A 19,799-nucleotide genomic window follows, 5' to 3' on the forward strand; every position below is an offset into this window, starting at 1 on the left:
TAAAACAGTAAGATTTGCCAAAACTCACTATCTGCCTGGGTTTATTTCCCATCTTGTTTTAAATATAATCAGGGCTCTCTGGAAGTCCAATGGGAGAGCATCTAATAATTAGGTACCTAATACACAGATGACATCATCTCAGTGTGCGGGTAGAAAATTAGAAGGCTCTCTTTGCAAACAAGCAGGGAAAAATGCTGAGCAGAGAGCACTGTTGTCTGAGGCAGCCCACATGCCCCCCACCTGCAATGCCTGAGGGAGAAGACCCGGGAGGCGCCCAGGATGGGTTATTTCCACCCCCAGAGACACTAGGAGTACTCACCTGGTTTGATGGGCTGCCTATTTGAGAAGGTCAGAGGTGCAACGAGGAATTTGGTCTCTGCAACTGGCACCCAGTGGTGAAGAATTTTCACTGTCCAGACCCCAGGCCTCAGGGGCAAGTTCAAAGGGGGCTTGTAGTGAGTGAATTCGGCAGTGGATTCAATCAGGATGTCATAGGTGGCGGCGATGATGTTGACGGGATCCACCCAGATGACAGTCACGGTGACATTGGGGCCCTTCCCCCATTTCTGCATGCCTACCGGCTCATCCATGGGCCCCAGGAGCCCCCCAAAGTTGCGGAAGAGCCGCTCCTTGGCATCCCAGTCGGTGCCGACCTGAAAGAAGAAAGAGAACGAGTCTTGGAATCACTGAGCCGGATTTAGGATACAGGGTCCCAGAGAGGCCTACGATCCTGCTTGTTGGGCTACATACACCCATTTTACAGATGAGGAAATGGAAGCTCTCAGGAGGTCACCTGCTCAAGACTGCAAAAGTGGTAGGAAGCAGAAGATTTGAGATTTGGACCCAGTCTGTGGTCTGTTCATTAAACCACTAGGCCTCCTGGGCCTCATACAGCATTTGACACTTGGAAAGAAAACACACAACATGCACTGAATCAATCAATGCCTGCTGGCAGGCCATCCCGAGGACACATACCCCCACTGCTCGGCAGGTGCGGGCGGTTTCCACTTTGGTTCTCCGTCTTCTAGATCAGGCACCTCCATCTAGTATGACATTCTGAACATGAAGGGAGCTCAGGTTTCTGAGCTGCTCTATCACAAGCTGGGAAAAAGGAGGGTCCCTCAGCCTCGCTTATTGCTGGCAGTTCACATGGCTCTCCTGGGAAGACCTCCCTAACGCACTCAGAGCTAGACCTTAGGGGTGGGAGGTGGCTGTGACACCCACCCTTCCTGCCAGCGAGCTGGTGTCTGTGTGGCTCTGACTGGCAGGGGCCTGCTCTTGGCTTCCCTCCTAACACTTGAGTCGCCTGCAGTTTGTTCTTCAGCCAAAGTGGCCAGGAAGAGCCTCTGAACTGTCCTCTCGCTGCTGCTCAGTGCCCCTGTGGCTTGCTTCACTGTGCTTTCCTGGTGCCTAGCACCATGCCTGGTGCACAGCAGGTGTCCGTGTCTGGTTATTATCTGTCACATCACTGAGTGAGTGACGTCGCAAAGAAATGAATGGACTACACAGATCCCTGATACTGAGCTGTTACTATTTCAAACCAATTTAAACGAGGGGTCTTCTGCTCCCCCAGGAGATTTAATTTCATGTTTTTGAAGATACAGCATGTGGGCAATGTTGTCAGCACATAATGAGCACACTCTAAGGCTTGCCTGTTTCTGTGGTCTTTCCATGACCAGCATCTCCAAGGTGTGCTTGCGGGTTGGGGTACAGGCGCACGAGAAGGTGCACCAACACCCCAAGAAGATGCCTCATGTACAGGAGCTGGCTTACTTGCTTGTTCTTGCCACTGGTTGCTGCGTCTGGTCTTTCTCTTAGACCCAGAGCGCCGTGGCTCATGCTTCCCAAGAGCTTACCATGGGACTGGCTTAACGCTGAGCGCTCCAGTGCACCCACTTGTTTGACCCTCTCCGCTCTGTGAAGGGGAGACACCATCATTATCCTCGTTTTACAGATGAGAAAACCGGGGCTCAGGGCACTGAGGTCACTTGCTGTGGTCAGTGAGGGGCAGAGCCAACAAGGAGACCCGGGAAGTCCAACCCCAGAGGCTGTGTTCTAGTCCACTCCTGTGTTGCTGACCATTCATTCACTTGCTCGTTCACAAGTTCACTCACACAGACGTGCCAGACGCCTACTGTCTGCCAGGGATGCACGCTCCCACAGCCTGTTCCAGGTTCCCATGTTTACACAAGAGCCTAAGGACTGGGACCGAGGAGCTGTCCTAAGGGCAGCGGAGGTAGGGATGGCTGTGGCACTTCGGCAGGGGTGGCCGGCCCTCCCCGATCGATGATAATGCGGCATCCGCTGCCACCGTGTGGATCAGCTCCCCCTGAGGACCCTGGTGCTGGCACAGTGGCTGGAACACAGCAGGAAGCAAACAGCTACCATTAGCTGAAGAAATGAATGAATGAGCGCGCAGGATTCCAGATAGCCTCCACATCTCGGAGAGTTTTCTCAAGAAATGCAGTCCTGTTACGTCCCCTACATCCAACCCTTGCTGGTCTCAAGTCCAGTCTCTCATCCCCATCCTGCGAGGTCTCGTCCCTTTCTGTCTGGCTTCATCTCCGCCCCCCAGCCTCCCTCCCACTCACCCCTGCTCCAGGACACCTGGATGTCTCGGCGCCTCTGTGAGGAGGGCTCTCTCTCATCTCTGACCTTTTCTTTCTTCCTGGCCCTCTGGCTGGAACAGTCTTCCTTCCTTTCCCCACCGTCCTCCTGCCCAGACCACACTCCCCACGGAGAGCTCAGCCAAGGCATCAGCTCTACTAAGAAGCCTTCCCAGTTAGAGGCACCACCCTGGTGCTTCTCTAGTCTCTTTTTATAAAGGTGTTTATTTTTGAGAGAGAAAGAGCATGAGCAGAGGAAGGGGGAGGACACAGAGAGAGGGGACAGAGGATCTGAAGTGGGCTCTGTGCTGACAGGAGAGAGCTCAATGCAGCGCTTGAACTCAGGAGCCATGAGACCTTGACCCGAGGGGAAGTCGGATGCTTAACCGACTGAGCCACCCAGGCGCCCCGAGGTGGGTGCTTCTCTAAGTGTTTGCCCCTCTCAGTTTTGGGGTTTTTTTTTTTTTTTGCACAGTTTTACAACTTTTAATTTATGTGTCTCCTTCCTGAGCTCTGGACTGCCAACTCCATGAGGAGAGTGGCTGTGTCTGGCCTGTTCACCAATGTATCGCTGGTGCCTAAAGCAGTACTGAGCACATGGTGGTGCTCATCTGACTTTCTCCATCCATCCATCCATCCATCCATCCATCCATCCATCCTCTATTCATGAATAATTAGGGGCCAAGCACACGGACATCCCTATGCACCAGGCCCTCCACATGCTGGCTTTCCCACAGACACTAACAAATGGAGGACTGGTCACAAACTTATTGGGGTCCTACTTAAGGAAGAGCTTTGTGACCATTTAAGGCAGTGTGGGGACACTCCAGACCAGTGTCCTTGGATTCCCCAAAGAAAGGGGGATGACCAATTCTCTTAAGTCTGAGCTCTAAAACCAAGATAGTCCAGATAGAAGATCTGTAGAGCAGCTGTCAGTGGAGAAGTGGATCTCATTTCCAATCCTGGAAGAGTGGGCAGAAGCCTGGCTGCCTCCCCCAAGCACGAGCAGGGCTGCCTGAGATGGCACCCCACTGCTGTCACAACCTCTGGGGCTTCAAGATCTTTTCACAGACTCACCGTGCAAGCCCATAAACGCTTACTACACAGTGATTACTACTCAAATTTAAGTGCCTGTTCAAGTTCAACATATGGCTCCCCAACTTCAAACCCACTAAAAACTTCTCACTGCATTTCAAATACAATCTGAGCTTTCCTTCCACGGCCTTCAAGCCCCCCTCATGATCTGTCCCATTCCCTCTGAGACCTCCCTTCTACCACTCTCCCTCTCACGGTGCTCTGGCCACACTGGCCTTGCTGCTCCCTGAGTGTGCCAAGCTCCTTCCTGGAGGCCCAGGGCCTTTGCACATGCTCTTCTCTCTGTTTGGAATGCTATAGGTCTCCCAGTGGATGGTTCTTTTTTACAGGATTCTGCTCTGCAGTAATCTCCTTAGGAAAGCTTTCCTGAATGAACCATCCCACTGGAAGTAGTCCCCATCAGCTTCTTCAGTCCTCAGCAAGGACAGGAATGAAGTTTTATGTTCTTTAGCTGAAATGTTTTTCTTCACTTATTTGCTCACTCACAGGCTGCCTTACCACCTGACTATAATTCCATGACAAGAGCCTGTCTAGATCACCGTGGTCTCTCTGCACCTAGTACACTGTAGCCACTTGGTGACTGTCTGTAAAGCAATGAGCATCTTTTCTGCCAGCCACCAGCATGGCACTCCCATGGGATGGAGAAGTCCCTCTGATGGCCCAACAATGGCCACCTGCTCTGAGCCAGGCCCTGCGCAGAGTCCTGGGGCTGTGCTGCCACAAGGCGGGGGGGGGGGGGCATTCCCTACACTTCTTTCCTTTCTTTTTACCAATTTTATACTGTTTGCCTTATAAATTATTAGGAATTCAGAAAAAAATTCAAAATACAAAATCCAGGACCCCCTGCATCACACGCTGTTGCTCTGCCAGGGGTCTTGGTGGTTCTCACATCAAAGTTACCAGCCCTATGGTAGGAAGCCTCACAAATCACTAGCCATTGAGTGGCCAACCTCATTTGTCACCGCCAGAAGTGCCCAGTTACCCACTGGCAGGCTGATAAACAGGGAGAGCCCAGCCACCAGGCATCCGTCTCGTTAATGGGACGTTAATGTCTTCAGTTGGCCGCCTGGGGCCCCCAGCGCAGGATCCAACTGGGGCAGTGTCTAATGGCCCCCTGATGCTGGTAATTTATGGAGTCGACTTCCATGGCAGCTTGAATCCAGCCAATCCATTTGGATCCTTAATTGAGAATGGTGGCTTAACAAGAAACCCCATGCAGTAGGGCACAGCTCGGCCAGGTAGGCCACAGGCGGCTGGTGAGGGACCGGCAGGGACATATAAGCAGGTGGGATCCTTCCTGCCCAGCCCCGCCCACTCCCAGCTTTTCAAGATACTCCCTATTCTAAAACTAGACTCTTCGTAGTTAACCCAGCAGCCCAGCTCACTGGGACTGCTCAACTCCAGAGATGCATCACCTTCTCTGGCTCCTTGCTGATATGGGGAAGGCAGAAATCCGGTGCTGGAGTTTTGTGTGGGTGACCCTCACCATGCTGGATCATGCTTCCTTTCCTCCGGCATCCCCCACCCAAGTGGACATACTCCTTCATTCAGAAATCGTATTCAGCACCTACAGATGCTGAGGACAGGGAACACAGCCCCAGCTTTCTCGAGGACGATCAGCAAGTGATCAGAGAAACCAACAAGATGATGTTTAAATGGTAAGCGCTAAGAAAAGAAAACAATAAAATAGGTACATGTCAAGTGGAGAATTTGCTCTTGTGGCATATGTAGGTGGGAGGGAAGGCTTCTCTGATGGTTCACCATTGGGATGCAGATCAGAATGACAAAAAAAAAGCTATGTGAAAACCTGGGGGAAAGTATTCTAGGCCGGAAGATGAGAATCTGCCAAGCTGGAGGCAGGAACAAGCTTGGCATGTGTGACAACAACACAAGAAGTGTGAGTGGGGAGGAGAGTGGTAACAAATGAGGCTGGATACATAGAGGCCAGACTGGGTCTGCAGGTATGGCTGATGTTATAAGGGTGGTGCTGGGCAAAAAAACAAAAACAAAAAACAAAATAAAAACTAAAAATGCATCCCATGGATTCATGTACCCACACACCTGTCTGTCTGTCTATCCAGTGGTCTACCTGCCCACCCATCCACCCACCCATCCATCCACCCACTCACCCATCTATCTATCCATCCATCCATCCATGTATCAATTTATCTGTCCATCCATGTATCTATCCATGTATCCATCCATCCATCCATCCATCCATCCATCCATCCATCCATCCATCCACTCATTCAATGGCTGATTTGAATAAAACCCTGTGCTAGGAATTGGGGAGACAGAAACACCATTAAGCATGAGATACGTGGGCAGAGATACCTGGGCTCAGTTTGGAGCTCTACCACTTCCTAGCTAAGATCCAGAAAGTTCTTGGCCCTCCAGAGGCCTCAGTTTTCCAGTCTGTAAAAGGAGACTAATGCCATCACTTCATTACGATACTGGTTTGTTCCGTCTATTGCTAATACAGGTTTAGGAGGAGTCACTGGGTAGGATAAAAAATTAAGAGGATTCTACTGTTAAAAAACACAGACCAAGGCTTCAGGTCAGTTTGGACCACTGAGAGCGGCCACACACTCTGTCTCTCTCCCTCCTCCCGTTTAAGATGCCAGTTCCCGTGCACTGGAAGATCTGCAGGTATGGGGTTAGCTATCGTCTGGACTCTCCAACTCCCCTTCTCTTCCATCTCCATCCTCAAATGTCAGACTGGGAAAGAGAAGCCGGCAGGGGGGCCGCAAAAGATGAAGAAGCACGACAGGACTCCTACCTCAGAAAATTGGAGCCTCCCGAAGTCACTGGGGGGACTTGCAATCTTGAAGACTTTCTTTGGCATCACCCATGTCTCCAGGGTCTCAAGTTTGCTCACGGCCAGATTGGTAGCGTGATGCTTGATCAGAAAGCCCTGGAAGCGGTCCGCAAGGAAGTAGAGGTGGACGGATGCTGGGTGGCCCATCGGGTAGTACCTGTAACAGATGCAGTCTTACGTGGGCTCATGTGGTAGGGCCAGAGGTGTGTGGGCTCACAACGGAGCGCGCTACCCATCATACCGGGGCCGTTCCAAAAACAGGCCCCGTTTTACACAGCGCAGACCATGGTCCTTTGCACCCTCCTGAAAGCTGCTCCCTGTGTATCTCAGGTCCCAACAACTATAAATGACTTCTTGGCTGTTTATAAATGTAAAACATGCTGACTGAACAAAAGCACAATAAAGAAAATAAACATTATTACTTTTGATGCTTCTTCCCATGGAGGATGTCAGTTCACAGTTATTTATTGATCCTCTGGTGCTAGGTACCAGAAAGTGACAACAGTATGCCAACGGTGCCATATTGATGTCTTTCCCTTCAGCCTTATTTTCTATGCATATATTTGCATATATCTTACATATTTGGGATCATAATATACCTTCTGCTTATATTCTGCTTTTGCTTCATAGTATTGCCCAAGCATTATCTCATGTCTTTGAAAAGTCTCTGAAAACATGATTTTTGTCTGAGTGTGTGCACACACACCACTCCACTGTAATGCCATAGGTCATAGAGCAAGTCCATCTTTGGATGTTTAATGTGTTTTGTGTGTGTGTGTGTGTGTGTGTGTTTTGTTTTTTGGTTTTTTTTTTGCAATTCTAAACAATGCTGCATTAAACATCTTTTAATAAAAAACCTTTTTTGGAACATCACTCTCTCTCATCTCCAAAAGGCTCTTTACGTCTGCTGTTCAACTTTATCAGAAAGGTTGTACGGATTTACATTCCCACTGTCCTTCTCACCCCACAGGATTGGGTATTATCCTTAAAAACTATTGCCAATCCAAGAGATATACACACGAACAGGTAGCCCCTTAATACACATGCCTTTGATACTCAAGGTCTCTGGGCTGAAAGGGGCAGGGAAGCTAAGCAGAGGTACCCCAAGGAGGTGGGCGGGGGTGGGGGGGGGGAGGCACAGAGAGAGGGGAGTTGTGGACAGCTCAGCTCTTTGTCCTTCCTACGCATGAAATAAAAGCTGTTGGCCTCTGCAATGTGTTAATAGCATAGCACTCAGAAGGTGCCTGTGGCCCCTAGGAAACAGCATTCCACAAGTCATTGCCCCACCCCTTGTCCTTCCTGCCCTCTGGCTCCAGTCAGGAGTTTAAGTCTTCATGTCCAATTATAATGGTCAGGGAAGCTGCCTTCCTGTGTTGACACATCTCCCGAAGTCACTGTCTTGTTGTTGGGATGCCTCCGGGGCTCTGAGAAAAAAAGCTTGTGCTGTCTTGGGATTCAGTCGAACATTCAGGGCTTATGCAAACCCGCTTTGGGTCTGGATGCTGGGAGCCACAAACCCCCCTCCCTGGACTGTGCTGCCGAACTTTCTGTCATGATGGGAATGCTTTTCTCCTCTGCTGTCCAGTACAGTAGCAACCAGCCACCTGTGACTCCTGAGCGCTTGAAACGTGGCCAGTGTGCCTAAGGAGCTGACGTTTGAATTTTAGTTAATTTAAATGTGAATGCTCGCTTGTGGCTGGTAGCCACTGTGGAGAGCCTAGAGTTGTGGAGGGGTCTTGGGGCAGCCTGCATTCATGTCCCCAGTTCTTCACCTCTGCTGTCTCCACACTCTTTTCCATTTGACTCTGTACGTCTCCTTGCACCAATGAGACAGTCTAGTTCTCGGTCTTGAATCTGTTTTGGCTAGCAGAGTGTGGTACAAGGGGTGTCATGCCAGGTCTGAGCCAGAGCCTCCAGAGTCTTGTACATTTCTACTTGGCTCTTGCTCTTTTGTGCCTACCTGGAGAGCATGCCTGAGCTCGCCTGCCAGGGGAGGAGGCACGGAGAACAAGAACAGAGCCATCCCCACTATCCCAGCCGAAGCCATCCTACATCCGCTGACAAGTCTCAGCTACAGACAACAGAGCCCCACTTGTGACCTGCAGCTGGCTGTAGATGCGGAAGAGACACCAGCTGAGACCAGGAAAACTGCCCAGCTGACCCACACACTTGAGCGCTGTGTCAATGCTGATCCTTTCAAAACACTGATTTGGGACTTGTTATGTGGCATCATTACAATAGATAGTCTGTCCACGTTTGTTCTGTAAGGTGGGTAGGGTCAGTGAGGGTGGACGAAACATAGGAGAGCTTATCATGAGAGTCAAGAGAAAAAAGTGGTTCCAGAAGGGAGTGGTCAGTGGTACTAGGTGCTACTAAGGGATCAAGTAAATGAGCCATGGTCAAGCACTCTAGAAATCCAGGAGTTAGTCTTTGATTGCTTGCCTTCCCTCACCTTCTATCAAGAAATCCTGTTGTTCCTACCTGAATCCATCCTCTCTTCTCCTTATGCACTGCTAGCATCCTCATCCAAGCCACCATCACACCCTACCTGGCCCTTTCCAGGAGCTTCCTTGCTTGTCCCTTCCTACTTTGTCCGCCGTAACCCATTGTTAGTAGCCATATCCACTGTCCACTGCTTACATACCATAAGTGGTTTGTTTGATGTCTATGATAAAATCCAGCCTCCCCATGTGGCCGACCAGGTCCCGCCTCTCCTTCTAGCCTCACTTTGTTTCCCTTTGTCCCAACCCCCTACCTTCTAGCCACATGGATTCTTTATTTTGGGTTCTTGAGCATGCTAAGCTCATTTCTACCTTGGGACCTTTGCACAGGATAAACTTTTTGCTGGGGATGCTCTTCTCCTGTTATGTTGCACGTCTGGCTCTGTAGTCCCATTCTGCACAAATGTTACCACCTCAGAGAGATCTTGCTTGACCACTGAATCTTAAGTCACCAACTCATTGCTACCATGTGGCTTTTGTTAGGTATGCTGAGGTACTGTCTTTACACTAGAATGGAAAATCCTTGAATTCAGGGGCCTGGTTTGTCTGGGTCACAGCCGAGTGCCCAGTGCCTAACAGGGCCTGACACGTGGGAGATGCTCAGTAAATGCATGTTGATTGAGTGAAAATTCGAGAAGGGTTTTCTCTTGAACCTTTGGCTTGTAAGGTGCATCTAGGGTACATATAACCCTACATATAACTGAAAACAAAGTCCTGTGATACCTCCTCTTGACTGTATAGGGTACTTGAGCAATTAAAACTAAAATGAGGGGTGTGCCTGGGTGGTTCAGTCCTTCAAGTGTCCAACTTCGGCTCAGGTCATGATCTTATGGCTTGTGAGTTCGAGCCCCGTGTAGGGTTCTTTGCTGACAGTTCAGAGCCTGGAGCCTGCATCAGATTCTGTCTCTGTCTCTCTGTGCCCCTCTCCCACTCACTCTCTCTCTTTCTCTCAAAAATAAACATTAAAAAATTTAAAAACAGTAAGACAGGTCGTTTTAATTAGGTGTAGTACAATATGCAAAATCCAACAAGATATGACCCAAAGGGTGCCACAGATGCATCCCATCTGGCCCAAAGGGGTTTTCCGTATTTAAAGAAGGTGGGCATTGAAAAAACTTAGATTCACACAAAAATCTGGATTTCTAATTTCTCTTGAAAAATCAGGAGACTGGTTGGCAACTTCGAGTCTGCAATTCCCAGAAGGCAAGGATGTGCTGGAGCTCAGTACCAGGGCCCATGGGTACTCCACACTGGCATGGTCACCCGGCCCCGTGAGGACTGGCACTGGCTGACCCCTGCTATTCTCTGGCCCTGGAGAGCATTTGGATTTAAGCGCCTGTATTAAAATACTGACATGGTTATCTCTGGATGGTGGCTCAAAAGCAAACGTGTATGTATGTATGTATTTGTTTATTTTGTATTCTCTCAATTTGCCATTTCAAAAATTTCTGCAATGAACATGTGTCATTTTATAATGAGAAAAAAATCAATAAACATTACTTTTATGAAAGGTTATACTATAGACTGGAAGGACAATTTGCATGAGACGCCCAGAGGAAATGAGACTCCTGAAATAAAGTTTTCACTTGCTATTTCCCCAGATACCCCACAGGCAGGAATTCACTCTCTTTTGCCTTTTGGGATAAGGGTCCTTTGTCCTGATTTATTTGCAGGCACATATCCATAAATATATCTGCTTTGCCCACAGCAAGGCACAATGGTTCTATTATAATAAAAAATGAGGCAGAAGCCAAAGGATTCTAGGCCTGAGGCAACTTGATGGCTTGTTTAATCCCCAAACAAATACCAGGAGAATATTTCAACAACCCTAAATAAATTGTGGGTGTCTTTTGGAATTTCGTATCAGTCATTTACCTTATCAATTCCATCAAGTCTGGGACTAAAACTACTCTTGAACAACATTTGCCTCCCCAGAGTCAGACACCGGGTTACCTACAGGGATGCATGTGGTGGCTCTGAAAGCCAGGATCCTGTCCCAAACTAGCAGGAGGGGAAAGACACTGGTGACGACCTTGACCCGGGGCACCGCACCTATCCGCAGTGGGCGTGTTGGAGGGAAGTCTGAGCTACTGGCCGCTTGGGAGAGGGGGGAGTGGGGCTCTTGGGGGAGCCCCAGATGAGCATCAGAGAGGCCTTGAAAGTGACCTTCAAAGACTGGGGAAGGGTGGGCCGCACAGGAAGCGGGGAGGCGCTGAGCACAGGGAAACAGCCAAGGAGGAAGCGGTTCATACCCGCTACGAAGCGTGCAGCTCCCACACCGGGCTCAGCGTTGACTGCTTTTGGCAGCTTCATGATAATGGCAACTGAGATACCAACAGTGACATGCGTCCTTACTGAGCACTTAGCGTGTAAAACACTTAAATGGGGATGATAAGAGTAACAGTGATACGTAGCTCATGAGGCAGCGTTTGAAGATGATCTCCGTTAAAATTCACACCACCTTACTGACACTATGTGCATCTTATAGATGAGGAAGCTGAGGCAGAGAGATTAATGACTTGTCCAAGGTCAACAGGTATGGAGTGCAGTCCTGGGCTCCCAACCCAGGCTGGTCTCCCTTCAAACCCAATCAGAACTCGCACGGAGAGGAGAGGCGAAGTGTGAGGCCAGGAGGAGAGAACGGAAGTGTCTGCTGCAGCCCAGCTGGGTATGCACCAGGCACTGGGCGGATACTCCCATGTTTGCAGCTTGGAGGGAACAAGACAGTTCCTCTTTCTTCTCTTCTTCCACTCCCCAGATGAGGAAACAGAAGAGCAAGGAGGGACACCAGGGGAGGCCTCAGTGTGGACAGACCGTTGTTCCAAAAAAAAAAAAAGAAAAAGAAAAGAAGAAGAAGAAATGTTTTCTCTTTGTAGTTAAAGGAGGGAGGTGGGATGACGAAGAGAACGGAGATCAAGAAAGAGAGGGAGAGTGATTAGCACTTCTGGGAATGCATCCTAAGGAAATCATCAGAAAAGAGAAGGGGGAAAAAAAGAGGCTTTTTGCACAAAGATAGTCATCAGAACATTATTTACAATGGTCCATTACTGCCAAGGCAACGGGAAAGGGCAGAACCAGGCAAACTCTGGAATTTCTACTCAATGGAATCCTTGCAGGCATTAAAGAGGATCATTATCATTAGGGAGGCGGCAGAGCGGCATGGGGAAAAGGGGCGAATATTATAACGTCAAGTGAAAAAAAAAAAAGGGCTCCCAATTCTTGGTGCAATTATGTAAACATCTGCAATGCGCATTGCTGGTATGGAAGAAGAGGCAGGCAAAATAGACCAGGGCTGGAGGGCTTCGCGAAGGGGAAGGGGCCCAGGGTGAATGATCTTCTACCTTCCCCTCTTCTTTCCATATATTCTAGAACACTCTTTCTTCAAGTCTCAACTGGTACCTGCTAGTGGTGGGTGAGATGACGCTAAGCGGTACCTGAACATCTTAAATAACAGTTCTGCATGTTAATGACGCTTCTGGTTATATTTTTAGGTGTGTCAGTGACAGTATGGCTATGTATTAAAAAGGAGTCTTTATTTTCCAGAGATACGTATTAAAATACGTATAGCTCAAATGAAAGGTCGCCTGGGATTTGCTGCAATCAAACTATCTGAGAGGAGGGTAAGTGGGCAAGGGCGAAGAGAGGAAATCGCCTTGGCCCTGAGCTAGAGATTGCTAGAACTGGGTGATGGGAGTGTGGGGTCGCACTCTGCTATTTCATATATACTTGAGATTTTCTGTAATAAAAAGTAAAAAAAAAAAAAAAATAAGTTCTGCATTTTCATGGTTACCTTCCACTTAAGACAAACACCACTATACAACATGGTGATCTAAAGCTTCCCTGTAAGATACACGTACTTAGCATAAACATGAACGCGCTGCGAGGGAATAAGTAGGTAAACAGTAGACTTGGTATTATGAAAAAGCGGAAGAGTGACCGTGGCTTAGAGTGGAAGAGTGCCGGCCCTTGGGACGGTTCAGATGCTTTTCAGGCCCTAGGAGACTGGGAGAGGTGAGGTGCGCGGCTACAGCCCCCAGAGAGGTGGAGGTCCCCACGCAGCGCCCCCTTTTGGTGCTGTGCCGCCCGCCCCTCCTGCACCCGGGGACGATTCTCCCCACCCAGGGGCTCACCGGCAGCTGTTCTCCCCCTCCACGTGCAGCGACGACTCAGCCCGTCGGAGGCCCAGGCGGGCAAAGGAGTGATACAAGGTGAGTGCCACGTCGCTCAGGCTGTGGGTGCCATCTGGCTCATCGTACACGTTCTCCCAGTAGGAGCGGAGGCCCGGGGTGCCCGCGGGGTAGTTCCCGTACAGGTAATAGTCCAGCTGCCCGATGATTTCCTGATTCACCACGGCTTCGAATTTTCGGGCAAAGAAGGTGGGCCTGGCTGTCTGCTGTGCTCATGGGATAAAAAAAGCAGTGTCAGGGAGTGGGATGGGGGAGGGAGTGGGGGTTTGGGGAGCGGGGCTCGGCAAGCCACCCTGTCTGGATCCACATCCCAGCTCTGACACTTTCTAACCTCTCTGTCCTCAGTTTCCCTATCCGTAAAGTGGAGATCCTCAGAAGTGTGTTAGGACTGAATGAGTTAATATTTGGAGAGCATTTAAAGCAATGATGGGCACAGAGTAAGCATCATTTAAATGTCTGTTAAATAAATGACGTCCTAGATGTTTATAGCTGAGATGGATCTCAGGAATCATTTAGCTGAAGGTCTGGGGCAAATATAGCCTACAGATATATTTTAGTCCAGCAGAGTGTTTTAAAATTGAATTAGCTGGCAATATTTAAAAAGTACAAGAGTTCACAGAAACAACTTTTAGCTTTCCTTTAAACAGAAATACATCTGGCAACATCCAGGCCCCTGTTCCTACATGGGAATGACTGCTTAAAGCTGGAGAGCCAGGGGGCGCCTGGGGGGCCCAGTCAGTTAAGTGTCCGACTCTTGATTTCGGCTCAGGTCATGATCCCAGGGTCTTGGGATCGAGCCCCGCGTCAGGCTGCACTGAGCGTGGAGCCTGCTTGGGATTCTCTCTCTCCCTCTGCCCCCTCTTCTCTGTGTGCCCACTCTAAAATAAAAAATAAAAAGGCTGAAAAGCAGCTGTCCCTTTAGATGGGCATATCCTCTTCAGCTCACTATAGTCTCCACTACTCCCTACTGCCTCCTGGGCACTGCAGCTGATTTACAGACTCACAAGGAACTCCGAGAGGTACTGATCAGAACAATCTGTGGGAGTGACACTTAGAAATCTACATTCTTAACAGGTTTTTGGGGTGATACTTTTATAAGACTCCAGGGTAAGGTAAATGGTGCCTGACTGGGCTAAATACCACAGTCAATTGAACATTTTTAAAAAAAATTCAGATTCTGGGGTCCATCCCCAGGCCTACAGACTCAACATCTCTGGAGATGAGGTTTAGGAATCTGGAGGCCAAGAAGCTTCCCAGGTGACCATGATGCAATATTAAAAGACCACGTATGTAAACCAAGGGTTCAAGGAAAGTGAGGTCCAGAGAGGGAAAGGGACTTATCTAAGGCCATACAGCAAGCTAATGGCAAAGCCAAGATGAAGATCCTGGGTTGAGGATAAAGAAGGAAAATTCTGAGCCCGCTGTGACCTGCTGGGTCTTATACTAATATCTGGGCAGGGATCAACAAAGGGCCATAGTAACTATTTCCAGCTTTGCAACTACTCAACTCTTCTGTCATAGTGTGAAAGCAGCCACATAGTAAATGCAGCTGTGGTCAATGGGTGTGGCTGTTTTCCAAAAAAACTTTATTCACAAAAGCAGGCAGTGTGCTGGATTTAGCTCAGGGGGTGTAGTTTGGTGACCCCCGTCTAGGACTCTGGAAACAAAACCCAGCCCTCCCTTGGGGAGCTAATGGTCTAGTGTTATTACTGACCTTAAGCTGGGTCTAACACTGTTTTCACTGCAGTGGGTTAATAGCACCAATGACCATAAAAACCACCGAGCACATACTATATACACCGAATGCTGCGTTATATCACCACCTCGAATCCGCAACTCTGCAAAGCAGGCATTATGAGTTTCATTTGACACAGAAGGAAACTGAGCTCATATACAGACTCACACGGCTGCAGGACTCTCAAGCCCAAGCTCTTTCCACTATGCCATCCTAGGACTGAGCTGCTGGGTAAGCTGGAAGCTCCCGAAAACAAACATCCTTGGTATTATCCTGAAGATCCCCTCACTTCTCGGCTTCATGAACCCTGTGGCGGTTCACAGACAGTATTTAATAGTACTCTCACTCTCCCTGGGGGGGGGGGGTGGGTGGGGGGGTGGGGAGTAAGTTCAGTTCAGTTACCTTACAGTAGTGCTGAAAGGAGACCACTTGGGGTCAAATCCTTACACTGCTACTTCCTAACTATGTCTTTAGGCAAATCACGCAGGGCTTTAGCTTTCTCATCCTTAAAATGGGTATAATAAAATATGTACTAAGCACAGAGTCTGGCACATGGTGTTAGCTATTATTATGTGACTATTGTCACTACTCCCCAAAGCCTGCTACGAGGGGCTTCTAGACCTTCATGGTCTCGAGGCAGAGGATGGACTCAGAGGCCGGCAGCCTCCCTCGTCTGCTTGTGATTCTTTATTCACAGCTGTATCTTCTAAAAGGGCACGTTTCTATATTTATCACTCTTCTTTGAACAAGAACTCGAAGTTCCTTACAGGCAGCAGTTTCTTAGACTCTAGATGTTGGGAGATATTCTTGATCTCTGTTTACTGTGAGAGGAATAGCTGTGAGCACGTGCGAGGTCTCTGTGTGAGCTCGTCTTTACCAGAGACCACGATGTTCCTGGGAGGCTGGGGCTGGAACGCAGATGCCGCCACCAGGGGCAGCGTCCCACCAACTGCCGTGGCCATTTGCTCTAAATGATGAAGGTCCTTGGCAATGAGGCAAACAGTTGGTCCTCTACAAAAGTGGGAATCTTTTTTTTTTTTTTTTCCTTTTGAATAGGTCAGCTATTTCCCCTGCAACCCTCTTTCTGCTCAGTAGATCCTTTCTCCATGGACAAAGGAGTTAAATGTCACCCAAGTTCATACCTAAATTAACATGGGTTTGAAGAGGTCCCTGGGTAGCTCTTAATCTGCCACCAAAAACAGGCCTAAAAGAATACTTATTGCAGCAACCGCTTACAGAGGTGAAAGATGTTAGGTGGGCACCTTGAGGAAATCCGAATAATGAGACGAAACCCTCTGTGTGTTCTGCACCCATGTGGACACAAAACCAGGGTGGCAGTGGGGTTTGATGGAAAAGAACCAGGTCTGCAGCTGGAGGCATCTGGGAGGGACCTCCAGCTCTGCCACTCCACTCTGTGTTCACGGACAAGGAAGTTAGCCCCTCTGTGCCTCAGTTTCCCCACGTGCACAATGGGGATGCTGCCTACCCCAGTGAAGCCAAGGCCCACAGAGGTCCTGGCACAGAGCCTGGTACGGGACAGATTCCTACTCCTGTGCTTCTCAAGCATAAATAGCCTCCTCCTCTACCTGGGAATCTTATTTATGTGCAGATTCTGCCCCAGGCCAGCTGGAGCAGTGGAGACGGCAGCCTTCTAACAGCTCCCTGGTGATGCTTATGCCAGCTCCCTGGACCACACGCTGAGGAGCCTGCTAAGAGACTAGAAGCTCCACTCGGGTGGGGGTGGCCGTGTCCTCCCATGGATGGTTCTATTATGTGTCAGAGTGAGACTGCGGGGGCGCCTCAGCTCGGGTTACCCACCTGCACTCCCTCTGTGTTAGTGGTTGGGGAAGAAGCATACCATCTCCACGTGGTGGCTCTGGTGACCTCAGAGTGATGTGTTTAACCACTCTGTAGCATTCTGCTTGCCCTCTCAGCAGCAGGTGCCAGGGCATGGTGAGGGGGGTGAGGCGAGAGGAGGACGGGCACTCACACAGGACAGAAGGAGGCTGCCATCCAAAAGAGGTTTGGGCGCCAAGCATCCTTGGGGCTCATGGAAGCAGATGGAGCATTTATGACCCCCTGCCTCTGCTCCCCGCAGAACCGTAAGTCGCTTGGCTGTGCCGAGACACTGTGACGGCAGTAACGTTTCTACCTCTTCTGACTTCTTCAGGTTCACAGAGTGCGGTGTTTTGCAAACCTGACTGCTCATCAGGATTCTCCAGAGTGTAACACATCAAAATAAAAATTCCTGGACCTCAACAGAGATTAGAAATTCTCAAGTGGGGGTGAGTTTGCCCCCAGAGGACATTTGGCGATGTCTGAAGACATTTTTTTGTTTTCCTAACTGGAGTGTGTGGCTAGATCTAGCGGCTAGAACCCAAGAATGCAGTCTCACACCCAACAACGCACAGGACAGCGCCCCACAACAGAGAACTATCCAGCTACCATGTTCGGAGGGCTGAGGTTCAAAAACTCTGCCCTGGGTACGCTCAACTTGGAACCCAGAAATGTATTTTTACTGAATATTTCAGGGGATTCTGACTGAAAAGCAGTAGAGAGAAACAGATTTGGAAACATACATAGCCCTATGGGACCTTGAGTTTTTTTACCTTTCTATGCCTCAGTTTCTCTATCTCTAAAATAGATTACTGATAATATTATCTTGGGATGCCTGGGTGGCTCAGTCAGTCAAGCGTCTGACTTCGGCTCAGGTCACGATCTTGCAGGTCATGGGTTTGAGTCCGCTGTCGGGCCAGAGCCTGGGGCCTGCTTCGGATTCTGGGTCTCCCTCTGTCTCTCTCTCTGCCCCTCCCCTCCCCCCTCAAAAATAAACAAACATTAAAAATTTTTTTAAAAAACCAATAATACACTATGTGTCACACAAGGTTGATGTGGGGTTCATGAGTCAATACAGGCCAAGTGGCTACAACTGTTGTGGCCTGGGGGGTAAGTGATCAAAACCCGGTGGCCACAGTTGATGCTGTCACTGTTACTACGGACACCCAGGTCTGGAAACCGCAAGATGAGAAGACTCGCAGGCCCGGCCTCAGAGGCCTGTGGACGTGTGCCGGGAGGGCGTGGGCCAGGGGCTGGCAGGGGCCCCGGTGGGCTCACCTGGAAGCGGTGGAAATCCTGCGGCTTGAAGTCGTTGGGGGAGCAGCCGCACCAGTCCACGATGTGCTTGTACTGGCACTTACAGCCCAGCTTGCGGTTCCAGTTGGTGATGCGCAGGTTGTTGTCCACCATGGTGTCGCAGTGGGGGCTGTTCTCCAGGACGGTGTGGAAGAAGGACTGCGGGGAGACAGGGGCCAGCCTGAGACCTCCTCCAGCCTCCCTCGAGTGGGCTGAGGTGGTGGTGGTGGGGCCTGCCTTCCTCCAGGACCACCTGACTGCGCAGGGACTCCCCTCTCCTGGACACTCATTGGGTCTCTCTGCAAATGGGGTCAGCTGCCAGCTTGGTCCAATTCAGGCTACACAGGATGTTTTGTCCAAGTGGCTTCATTCTGTTTGCAAGTCTAACGCTCTGAGTGTTTCTCTAAACTGTCTTTCCCCAGCAGTCTACAATCTGATTGCAAGACGTTTCCTATTGTTCACGACATCTCTGACTGCCCGGCAGAGAGGAAAAGTCCCTCAGGTTATGTCAACACATGGGTACCAGAGGAAACGTGGTGACAATTTTCCAGAAAACCTTGGGCCAAAAGGGCTCCTGCTTTGCAAATAGTCAGATCTGAAACCAAGGGGATTCCTGTCTGAAATATCTAGAGAACAAGGACTGATGCTCTAGAATTTCACCCCTTGGTAAAAGAAGCCAGATTCAGGGATGTTTCAGTCCCGGGGTGTGTATGGGGGTGCGTCCCAGGCCCCCCTCCTCCTGTCTCAGCCACATGGGTGTGGCTACGACACAGGGAGGGATGGGGCTGGGCTGCTCGCTGTCCGTGGTGCTGAAACAGGCTCCATTAGTTTCTTGTAATCCAATAACTCTTGGCCAACCTCTCCTAGGAATCTGAGAAAGAAGCAATGCTGAGAGTGAAGAAAGAGACCAGAGAGAGGAGAGAGAGGAGGGGGGGAGGAGGGAGAGAGAGGGAGGGAGGGAGGGAGGGAGGGAGGGAGGGAGAGAGAGAGAGAGACAGACAGACAGACAGACAGACAGGCAGACTTCTGTTTGGACACTGTTTTATAACAACCCCAGATACCAGGCAGATACATTCTCCCTGCTCTCTGCTCCCTAGGGGGAAGATGTTGGGGTACACATGTCTGCCTCTAATAAATTTTTAGCTCAGCCTTTAGATTTACTCTAAACTGTTTTCCTAGAGGTGGTCTGGGAGAAGGGAGGGCAAGGTATGGATCCTGGAGTGTTAAGTGCCTGTGTGTGCTGGGGCGGGGTTGAGATAGACAGAACCAGCATCATGAATGGCATCTTGATTAAAACAACCAGAGCCTCCAAACAGTCCCTTCTCAAGCGGGGGATGGGCAAAACGAGGCTCCACCCACGAACTCCAGCTGCCCTGTGCTGCTAAATGACATATGCCCATGAACCTGGATTTTAAGCTTAAATTGTCTACAAGCCCACAGAGGCACATATTCTCCATCAAACAGTGGGGAGAAATTCCCAATTACCAATTACCCTATGTCCTTTCATAATGATACAGAAATTCCCTGAAGATAATGGATGAGGAGGTTATCGACATTGAGAGAAAAGGTGATTTTCGCTGAAAAAGGATTAAAAGCTGATTACCTAATGTGTGTGCAGAATAGTAAAACCTGGCCCAGTGATGACAAGCCCATCATCCCTCTGGAGTGACGTGGGCAGTCAACCCTATCAGCTTGGCACTGCTCCAGATGTTGGTGAGGGATGTG

At 49.6% G+C, this 19,799-nt stretch overlaps 1 protein-coding gene across 3 annotated transcripts in view; it reads right to left on the bottom strand.

The window, feature by feature from the left end:
• XYLT1 (xylosyltransferase 1) overlaps positions 1–19,799 on the bottom strand; it is a 313,185-nt gene that overhangs the window by 11,398 nt on the left and 281,988 nt on the right. For all 3 annotated transcript variants that reach the window (XM_023246430.2, XM_045047341.1, XM_045047342.1), the window contains exons 8-11: positions 18,057–18,233; positions 13,151–13,413; positions 6,481–6,676; positions 320–653 (exon numbers count right to left, since the gene is read on the bottom strand). In XM_023246430.2, the coding sequence (XP_023102198.2) occupies positions 320–653; positions 6,481–6,676; positions 13,151–13,413; positions 18,057–18,233 (970 nt within the window). The remainder of the gene's footprint in view (positions 1–319; positions 654–6,480; positions 6,677–13,150; positions 13,414–18,056; positions 18,234–19,799) is intronic.

The sequence above is a fragment of the Felis catus genome, chromosome E3 (assembly GCF_018350175.1).
Source record: "Felis catus isolate Fca126 chromosome E3, F.catus_Fca126_mat1.0, whole genome shotgun sequence".
In the NCBI taxonomy this organism is placed as follows: domain Eukaryota; kingdom Metazoa; phylum Chordata; class Mammalia; order Carnivora; family Felidae; genus Felis; species Felis catus.